The sequence below is a fragment of the Alnus glutinosa genome, chromosome 4 (assembly GCF_958979055.1).
Source record: "Alnus glutinosa chromosome 4, dhAlnGlut1.1, whole genome shotgun sequence".
Taxonomy (NCBI): domain Eukaryota; kingdom Viridiplantae; phylum Streptophyta; class Magnoliopsida; order Fagales; family Betulaceae; genus Alnus; species Alnus glutinosa.
Genome location: NC_084889.1, coordinates 24,829,260 through 24,839,620, shown reverse-complemented (window position 1 = coordinate 24,839,620; position 10,361 = coordinate 24,829,260). Strand labels below are relative to the sequence as shown.

The 10,361-nt window shown below is 36.4% G+C and overlaps 2 protein-coding genes across 2 annotated transcripts; both read right to left on the bottom strand.

The window, feature by feature from the left end:
• LOC133866225 (uncharacterized) lies at positions 1-660 on the bottom strand. Its single transcript, XM_062302764.1, has one exon. The coding sequence runs from the start codon at positions 658-660 to the stop codon at positions 1-3; it is 660 nt and encodes a 219-aa protein (XP_062158748.1).
• Positions 661-2,636: 1,976 nt separating this feature from the next.
• LOC133867346 (glycosyltransferase BC10-like) lies at positions 2,637-7,196 on the bottom strand. Its single transcript, XM_062304079.1, has 2 exons — positions 6,357-7,196; positions 2,637-3,353 (listed from the first exon to the last, which is right to left on the bottom strand). The coding sequence occupies exons 1-2, from the start codon at positions 7,116-7,118 to the stop codon at positions 2,712-2,714; spliced, it is 1,404 nt and encodes a 467-aa protein (XP_062160063.1). The 5' UTR covers positions 7,119-7,196; the 3' UTR covers positions 2,637-2,711.
• Between the last annotated feature and the right edge of the window lie 3,165 nt (positions 7,197-10,361).

The following is a 10,361-nucleotide window of genomic DNA, read 5'->3' as shown; positions in this document are numbered from 1 at the left end:
CTAGTCTCTCTCTCCTTGGTATTGACGAGGCCCTTGATCTCGCCTAGGCTGACCCTGATTATCTGCTATAAAGCGAAGAAGTTTTCCGTTCTTGATAAATTTCTCAATCAAGATTCGGAGATTTTTGCACTCCTCGGTAAGATGACCTCGGGCCTTATGAAATGTGCATAACTTGTGCATGTTTTCTTCTTTTACACGAGTAGAGAAGAGCGGGTGAGGATCTTCGTACAATGGGTCTCTCCTAATCTCGATTAATACCTCATTGATGGGAGAGTTCAAGGGAGTCCATTCTTCTATTCGAAATTGGTGGTGGCCTCTGGGTCCTACCGCGGCCTTTGTCTCGGTCCGCTTTTCTTCTGGGCGGACTTTCTTATTCTTCCTGGGATTTCCTGATTCCGAGACTTTGCTTTTCTGGGATTCTTTCAAGGCTGTGAGCATCTCCTCTTGGTTCACATACTTTTTGATCATGTCGGTAAGTTCGGTCAAATTCTCAGGTGTGTTAAGAGTAACATCGGCCATTAAGGGCCTTTCCACCCTCAATCCTTGGTATAGAATCACATAAACCATCTCTTCGATAGGATTATCCACCGTGAGCCTGGCTTGATTAAACCGGACTACATAATCCTTTAGAGATTCGCCTTCCTTCTGATGCACCGCCATCAGTTAGCTGGAGGGATTCTTCCGCTTACACCCAACTCGAAACTGGGTTAGGAATTTCCACCCAATATCTTCAAACCTATTGATGGATCTGGAAGGGAGCTTCATGAACCATTCTCGGGCAGAGCCTAATAGAGTGAGCGGAAAAGCTTTACATGCCAATTCCTGCAGTGTTCCCTGAAGATCTATGTGCATCTTATAATTGTTGAGATGCTCAATTGGATCCTCAACCCCGGTATAGAGCTGAACACTCGGGATTTTAAACTTCTCGGGAAGTTGAACCAACATGATAAGCTCGGTGAATAGGGAAGACCTATTCAGGAGATTGTCGACTCATGAACTCCTCTCCTTACCCTTCTGTTGAATCTCCAGTTGGAGTCTATTGTATTTTTCTTCATACTTTTCATCAAGAGTGGCAATGGCCTCGTTGAGCCTCCTTTCTGCGAACGAAGGGTTCACGATTCTCCCTTTCACTGGCTAGAGGGTTTTCAGAGGCTCCTATCCGCCGAGATTGATTATCCGTCTAACTCCTTTTGGGTGCTCTTCGACTCTCCTTGTCTTCTTCTTCATGTGTGTTGCTTTCCTCTTTGCCATGTCCTTCGGATACCTCGGGAACTCGTTCCTTCGTTAGTCACCTTTGCAAACAGAGGTTTTGTTCAGTTAGAACCTCCATTTCCCTAGACATTTGGGCTATGCGAGCTTCCATCTCAGTTGCATTTTGATGGGATGGATCTCCCATTTCACATCGGGGATTGTTCGCCCCTGAAGCAGTGGCTCTAGTTCCCACCATTCCTGATTTTTTTTTTTTTTGGTAGCAAACGAAGCACAGTTGCTAGTCGTTTCCCACAAACGGCGTCAATCTGTTAGAACAGATTCCGATTCGGTCAATCGGTGAACTAGAAGAGCCTGCCTCTTAATTTGTAAAAAAGAGAAGACTGCGTCCGGGGAACCCGATAATCCCACTCCGATGCTAAAGTTAATATTTATCTCAAGTGTTTATCAATCTATAGTAATTGCACCTTAAACAGTCTCTAAAAAATACCTGCGTAGTTATGGGGTATTTATAGATGGAGTGCTAAGAGTGGTCTGATTTTTCATTGGACCACGTGTCAGGTCGGGAGCAATGGTCGACTCCTTGGATTGCGGGATTATGGGACATACCCCACAATCATCGTGGAGTCAGTTTTCAACTAGCTCTAGATCGTGGGGATTTGTGGTACACGTCCTATGATCATCGTGGAGTCGACCTTCAACTGGCTATAGGCCGTGGGAGCGCTTTTCGCAATAATCGTAAGGTCAATTTTTTAACCAACCTTGAAGCATACTCAGGGTAGGTAATATACCGACTATGGGCGAGGAGGTTTCAGTAAAATATTGTCATGGGCCTTTTTGCCGACAAGCCCAATAGTTCTGGTCTTATTAGTAGTGTCTCGCTGATCTTGGTGGGCCCAAATCCTCAGCCCATTTGGCAGGATCGTGATTATTCCCCAACATTTGTCTTATCTTAAGACTCATATTTTTTAATATTTGTCTTATCCTAACGGTCATATTTTTAAAATTTTTTTTTTTTTTTTTCTACCAGTCATATTTTTCAAAAAAATGTCATATGCTTTCAATACAAATGTTGAGAGGCTGAGTGTGAAAAATGAACATTTACTTTGAGTGTGTAAAAGAATAAGAAAGGGAGAGAGAAACTTTATTATTTCTTTATTCTTTTGATGAGAAGATGTACAGTACACACCTTGGGGGGCTCAAGGTTTTCTAGAAAGTTTTTTTTTTTTTTTCAATTTTACCTCACCAAATTCTAAATGCCGGCTCCACCTCACTCTCCAAACAAAAATCACACTATTTTGTTGAGACTACTTGTCCCCAAACAACTGGCCAAATTCCCAAACTAAATGATATAATTAAATAAACAAAAAATCATGTAAAAACATTAGCGTAACATGTGTACACTACTTGTTTTTCGTGCCCGAAAATCATTCAATTCATGCATGTATGTACGATGGATTTTTCATGAACATCAACCTATCCCTATAATTAATGATCAAAAATCAATTGAACTGCATCAGCTTCGGTGCAAACCTCAACAACCTATCCAAAGCATGCAACGTGAACTTCCTTGCAAACAAATAGCATATGTCGGTGCTCTTCCCATTGTACTCGCATCGGCTTCCATGCCTCAGCCTCTTCAAAAAATCAACGGTCACATCTGACCTCAGAAACCTTGATGGATGGGGTCCACCCTTTGACCAGTCAACCCAAGTCAAAGTCCTGTTCGAATTCCTCCTCCAAAACCTGACGCTCACGAATGTCGGCAAGTAGTGCTCGTCGGCGTAACACGATGGCACGCAATATTTCCCAAACGACGGGAAATATGTTTGGTCGGAGATTACCTCGGTGGCGAGCTCACGGTCCATCTCAAACCATTGGGAGCCTTTCCGCCACTGCTCGAGCTTAACTGTGGGGCTCATTCTTGGATTGTATCGGCCTTGGCCCACTGGGCCTGGTAAATCGTAGGCCTCCACGAATGTTTTTCTGGAGCCCACGAGATAGTTGTAGATTGTAGAGAAATTGAATAGAGGAATGCACGACTCTGAGAGGAGGACGAACCGCTGGTTCGACACGTCGAGCAGCGCGTTGGCCAGCAGGCGGCGCTCTGCCTCCACCATGCTAAACTCTCCCCATCTCACTGCCTGAATCATTGTAAGGACGGGTTAATGTAGGCCCAAATGTATCAAACCCAGGGAAAAGAAAAAGAAAAAGCCCATTTGGCCCCAGTTGAAACTTGGCCCAATCATGAATCCCAACTAATTGAATTTTAACGTAATGTTGTATATCACGTTTTTATACCACAAATATCCCACAATATTGACAGCAGTCCGGACCAACTTTTGAATTTTTTTAAAAGAAACAAAAACAAAAATTGATTAAGTGTTGGTTAAGATCGTTATGTCCGCATTGGAGTATCTAATATTACTCTTCAATTTTTTTATTTTAAAAAAATACACATATTCCTCTCAAACTACTACTCAATTGTTAATGTCCTCTTTAAACTATTAATTGTGTCAATGTCCCCCCCCCCTTCTCTCTCTCTCTCTCTCTCTCTCTCTTAAACTACAAAAACCTGTCAATGTCCTCCTTAAGACAAACAAAAAGACAAAAATGACCATAAATTTTTTAAAAAAAAATTAAGGAAAAAACAATTTTTATTTTTATTTTTTTAAAAAAAAGACTGAAAATAACAAAAAAATAAAAAAAAATAAAAAAATAACCATTTTTATTTTTTACTTTATTTTTTGTTTTTTGTTTTTTTTTTAACTTTTTGTTATTTTAGATTTTTTAAATAATTTTTTTTTTTTTACTTTTTTTTTTAAAAAAAAATTTAATAATTTAAAGAAGTGTATTTTAGACATTGACATTTTTTGGTAGTTTAAGAGAAAAATTGACACAATTGACAGTTTAGGGGGGGGACATTGACAATAAGGTAGTAATTTGATGGGGTTATGTTTACTTTTCCTTTTTTATTTTTAAGAAATATCCATCCAAATGTTGATTAAAACTGTCACAGAATGGTTATATCATAAAAATGTAATTTCCAACATTTCTCAACTAAAACAATAAAAACATCAATTATATATAACATTCACAGTTGACTCAATTTTGCATGAAATTTATATCTCCTTTGCTAATAACCAAAAGAAAAGAAAAAAAGGACATTTTTTGGTGCCTGTCTTGATCGACTTTAAAGTTTCTGGAAATGGAGGACGGAAGGAAGAAAAGAATGTAAAAAAGCGAGTTTCAATTCTTTTGTAGTTGGAAAAGAAGTAGAATCGAAGCAATGAATGAGACAGATTAATGAAAAGGCAAGTATGGCATTTATTATGCCATTTTATAAAAACCTCCTTTGAAATTTAATTAGCTAATATCTACTTTCCTAATATTAAATTAAATACTCCTAATACGTTTTTCACCATAAAATAAATAAATACTATTAATTGTAAACATGTAACTTAATTTCTTGTTTGGGAGCAGGGAATTCAGAAATTCTAGGGGCTCACCTCTTTATTGCGGAATGTAGAAAGAAAGAAGGCATTGCATTTAGTAGGGTTATTAATATGATCGGAGGAAAATCCAAAATAAAATATGATTAATAATATTCTTTGTACTCATTTTATACCGATTAACGTAATATTATATGCGATCACGTAAAATAAAATAAAAAAATCAATTAAAACACGTTACGTCAACCCATACAAAATGAATATGATAAATAGTTGTGAATAATAGTATTACCCATAAAATATTTATGCGTAATATTATGTAATAAACAGCTATACGACTATCTTATAATTGAGATGACGTGGCAATAAAAATAGCCATTGATTTTTTTTTTTTGCAAGTCTTTATTGATCAAATAATTAATTTTCAGTACCACGTCTTACCAATTATAAGAAAACTTATTTGAGAAGCAAAATATTTTTAGTTTGTCCAAATGCAAAGAATGTAAGGTGTGTATATATATACATGTATGGCGTAATCCTTTTCATGATTTCAACTTCGATGTTTTGTTTTTAATTATGACTTTTCCAAATTAAGTTCAATATTTTACAATTCCCACATATATAAGACAGAGACATATCTTTCGAAAGTCTTATGTTTTGACAAGTGGCATGGGCCAGTGGGCATAAGAAAAGACTGCCCCTAGGTCCAACTAAGGATGGTCACATGCAATTATCAATTTTGCTTCAAATTGGAAGAGAACTTAATCAATATTAAAAAAAGAGAAAGAATATCAACATAATATCATATACAAATTATTTAAGACATGGAATTTGTCAAAAAGTTAATTAGTAAAATTTATTGGGATTAATTATATACAAGTTACGCATACTGAGGCGTCACATGGTAATTAATTAAAACAAAGCCCACCATATATTGCAACTAATAAGGCATGTTACGAGGGTACTTCATCTCAACATCAAGTAAAATTCTTCTCTGCTTTACTTAAAAAGCTATGTAACCTTTACGGCAAAAGAAATGAATTGGAAAATGGTTTTCAGGTCCCTTAATTTGAATTTGCAATCTTTAAAAGTGTAATTATGAAATAGTGATTTGAAAACGTGATTTCTAAAAGCACAGCGAAATATTTAGCCTTTAAAATTGAGTTATTTGTCTGAGATTTGAAAAGATAGAAATTTTTTTTTTTTTTTTACGTTTTCATATTGCAAATTTTTTAAAAATGTAATTCTAAACGATTATTTTTTGTAATTTGGTTTAAAACCGGATATTTTGTTTACGAATTTGCAATGAAAAAAGCATCCTTAATTAGTCTATACATTCAGGTTTTTTTTTTTTTCTTCTTCTTCTTCTTCTTTATTTTTTATTTTTAGCGTAAAGAGGTCATGAAAGTTGCTAACATAACTAGGAAGGGCCTCCATTTAAACACAGTTGGACTACTTGCTTGCTCCAGCCTGTTCTTGCAGTACTGGGGGGGCCGGTAAATTCTTTGAATGAGTATTGTGAAGGAAATCGGAAGGCAATACGTGATGTTATATATTTATATATGGTATGTTTTCCGTTATAGGCAAGTGCCGGAAATTAAGCAACAGTATATTTTTCCGATTGATTAGAAGACATGAATGAGACAGACATGTAACGTAAATTACGAAGAAAGAATACGGAATTGATATACCGACCTTACTTGGGATCCTCCGGCCATGAAAAACAGAATCTTCCGGCATTGTTCCGTTGAAAGATGGATTGGGGTGCACGTAAATGGAATAGAGACCTTCGTATCCTTTAAAGAACAACTCCCACAGGGGAGCCAATGACAGCGACCCTTTTGTCAAAAACATGAATGCCACTTTTTGGGTGCGCTTGAATGGGAATCCACGAATCCTAGGAACCATTGAAGCCCTCCATAGCAACTCCTCGTCTTCCATGTCGTGCATAGCATTCGGCGGTTTCAAGTATTCTGTTAGCCCGACCCGGCTGAGATTCTTCTCGGTGATTTGCAACGGAAGGGAAGGAGGAGGAGGAGGAGGAGACCCGGCCCGGCTGAGATTCTTCTCGGTGATTTGCAACGGAAGGGAAGGAGGAGGAGGAGGAGGAGACCCGGCCCGGCTGAGATTCTTCTTGGTAATCTGCAATGGAAGGGAAGGAGGAGGAGGAGGAGACCCCGCTCGGGTGAGATTCTTCTCGGTAATGTGCATTAGTGGAGGAAGCGAATTAGGAGGGGGAGATAGCTTCGGCGGGGCAGTACTCGTCGGAAGATCAAGAAGTTGGTTGAGTTGGAAGTTGAAGGAGAAATCTCTAAGATAGAAACTTAGTGTTAATCCAAGGGCTAAACCGGAGCAAAAGAGAAGAAAATAAAAGACAAGGTTTTGGAGATGCATTTGCGCATTGAAGAGCTTTGTATTTGATGGCGGTGAGCCTTGTTGCTGCTTGTAATTCTTCATCTGTGGCGAGAGAGAGAGAGAGGGAGAGAGAGAGAGAGGATGTTGTTTCTTCTCCAATGAAGTAACGTTTTCCTTTTAATGGAGAGAGAGAGAGAGAGAGAGAGAGAAGCTTGGGCTTCTGGACGAATAAAAGATTCTTAAATTGATGTATATATATATATATATATATATATATATATATATTTAATGATGATGATTTAATTAGCAGTACTGCGAGTGGCTTATATATATATATATATATAAAAATTAATTAGGCTAGCTCCTCGTACTAGGTTTTATTTATAAATTTGTTTTTTGTTGGATAGTATTTGTCAACGTGACAATATTCGACACAACCAAAAATTAAGTTGGGTGCCCTCAAAAATTTGCAAGCCACTCAGACACACCAGATTAAGGGTTTAATTGGGGTTGGAAACCGGCCGGGAAGACGCGTGCATTAAATGGTGTTCCATTTGGGATTTGTTGCCTTCTTCATTAGCGTTTTAATTATCAAACTATTATCACGTACACCAAATCGTGTTCATTAAGGAAGTTTTTGGGTGCAAATTAATTACCATATTACATATTATTTTCCAATATTAATATTCTTTCTTAGTTTTTTTTGGATGAATAATATATATATATATTATTTTGTTTTTGTTTGCTTGTTTGTTTATGAACGCAGAATGCATGATGTGAAGTGAAATATTAGTAGTAGTGTTTGATGGGTTGGGGGGATTTAGTTTGATAGGACAAGATAACTCGATTTTTGCGCTTTCGGGAGAGTTGGGTGGAGTGATCAGTATCAGTGAGATGTTCACGTCTTACGTCTACATTCATATCAATCTGCCTTGTACGTTCACTTTGTCAATTTCTCGGCCGACTTTCAGTTTTCTCAATGATTTTTTTTTTTTTTTTTTTTTTTTTTTTTTTTTTTTTTAATAATAATAATAATTTTCATTATTATTTGGAGCACTCTTGTCCCGTTAGATTCACGAATCAAATGCGGTATAAATTAAATTTAAACTATTGAAAAAACTATGCACATGTGGTATAGTTTGTTTATAGTTGGATATATTTACATTCTTACATACACAATAAAATTGGAAGAAAATACACTTTTTTGCCAGAGGTTTGATTAATTTTTAAAGTTCAAAAAGTGGCATTCAACCTCACAAACTACCAAATTATGACAAGTCAACCATTTTGTTAAGATTTTCCTTCTTTTTGGACGGAATATCAGTCACGTGTGGCCAATGGCGGACTAGTATTGACAATTTGGAGGGTACAAATTGGAAAAACAAAAAATAAAATAAGGGGGGCAAAACTAAAAAGAATAAAAAAAAAAATTAGGAGTAAATTTTATTTTATTTTTTTTGAATTTTTTTTTCTTTTGGGGGGGAGGGGGAGGGGGAGGCCCCCCCCTCTAAATAGATCCGCCCCTGTTTGCGGCACACGTGACTTTTAACCACCTAAACTCTAAAAAATGCATCTTTGGAAAAAACACATTTCACCCTTCTAAAATATGACAACTTTTGCATTTTAAACTCCAAAGTTTAAAATGTGACTTTCGAACCCTACAACTACCAAACTGTGACAAATTAGCTAATTTGTTAAATTTTTTCGCCTTTTTGGATGAAATATTAGTCATGTGCGTCGCATAAAATGACCCATAAAATAAAGTGCCAAAAAATAAAAAAAAATATAAAATATGGCCTATTTGGGGGTCGTTGAACCACTCTCATGGTCATTGGTGGTGGTTCACATACCCCCAAATAGCCAAATGGGGGGTGGCAACTAGCCCGGGAGTAGTCAAACCACCTTATATGTTATGGGGGTTATTCTTCATTCTCAGTCTAGCCAAATTGAGGTGACTGAGCCACATCCAAAACAATTAAGGTGGTTTTGGCCACTCCCATTTGACTATTTTAGGATGGTCAGACCACCTCATGAGATGTGGGAATGGTTCATCATCCCCAGTCCAGTCAAATGGAAGTGGCCGAGCCACCTCCAAACTATTAAGGGTTGGTTTCGACCACCCCCAATTTTATTTATTTATTTATTTTACAATTTACCCCATGATATTTTTTAAAGTTTAGGTGGTTAGAAGTCATATGTGATGCACTTTTTAAGTGGTTAAACATCACGTGCAAAGCACGATACTAACATTCTGTCTAAAAAGACGAAAAAACTTAACCAATTAACTAAATTGTCACAATGTAATAATTTGTGTGGTCGAATGTCACTTTTTGAATTTTAGAGGTTGAAGCATAAAAATGATTATACTTCGGAGGTAAAATGTATTTTCTTTATAAAATTAAAGTAATATTATTCTTCGTATCTATTTATCATACCTATTTTATATGTGCTAACGTATTTTAATTAATAGCTTTCTTTTATGTTTTCTTAAATGTATTTCCTTTGTGTAAGGCATAAGCCGCGGACGCGCTTCGGGTGAAGGGTTTTCAACACTTTGCTCATGCTCGCCGCCGGAGAGTTTGGCTTCTACTCTCCACCTTTAATTTTCTGACGTGGTTCGATGGCAAGAGATTGAGATAAAGAAGAATATGCTTTCGAAAGTGCTTTTTACTTTTTAGTTAAAAAAAAAAAATGTTTTAATGAAATATAAAATAAGAAGTATCTTTCAATAAGTTTTTTTTTTTTTTTTTGCATCCATTTTCTCTTGTTCGCTGCCGCAGAGTTTGGCTTCTTCAATCTACTTTTTCTTTTTACGTGGTTCCATGGCAAGGGATTGAGAAAGGAAAAATAAGCTTTTGAAAATGTTTTTTATTTTTGAATCGAAAAAGAAAAAGCCTTAACAAAATATAAAGGTAAGAATGTTTTTAGTAAGGTTTATATTTGAAAAAAAAAAATTAATTAATTAATTCTTGGCAACCACTAAAAGAAAATTCTTTGGTTGTAATTTTAAAATATCAAAATTGTTTTTTAGTCTGTAAACATAGGTCTAAGGTTGAAGTACATAAGCAGCCTTTATTATCTCCATATGACGCTTCTGCTTCATTTTCCTATTGCCATATAATCATGAACTCCTGTAATCATGAGTATCAAAAGTTCTAACAAAATACGATTACAAGTGAGTTGTCATGTACGTAAATGGCACTATATCAATTTGTAACAACATTAATTAAAACAACCTTTGTAATCAAACATCATTAATTAATTGCCTTCGCTTTATATAGCATGCTCATATGCCTCCTTGATTTAATACTAGCATCAATGGCTGAGCACCATGTTAAGAGTGGT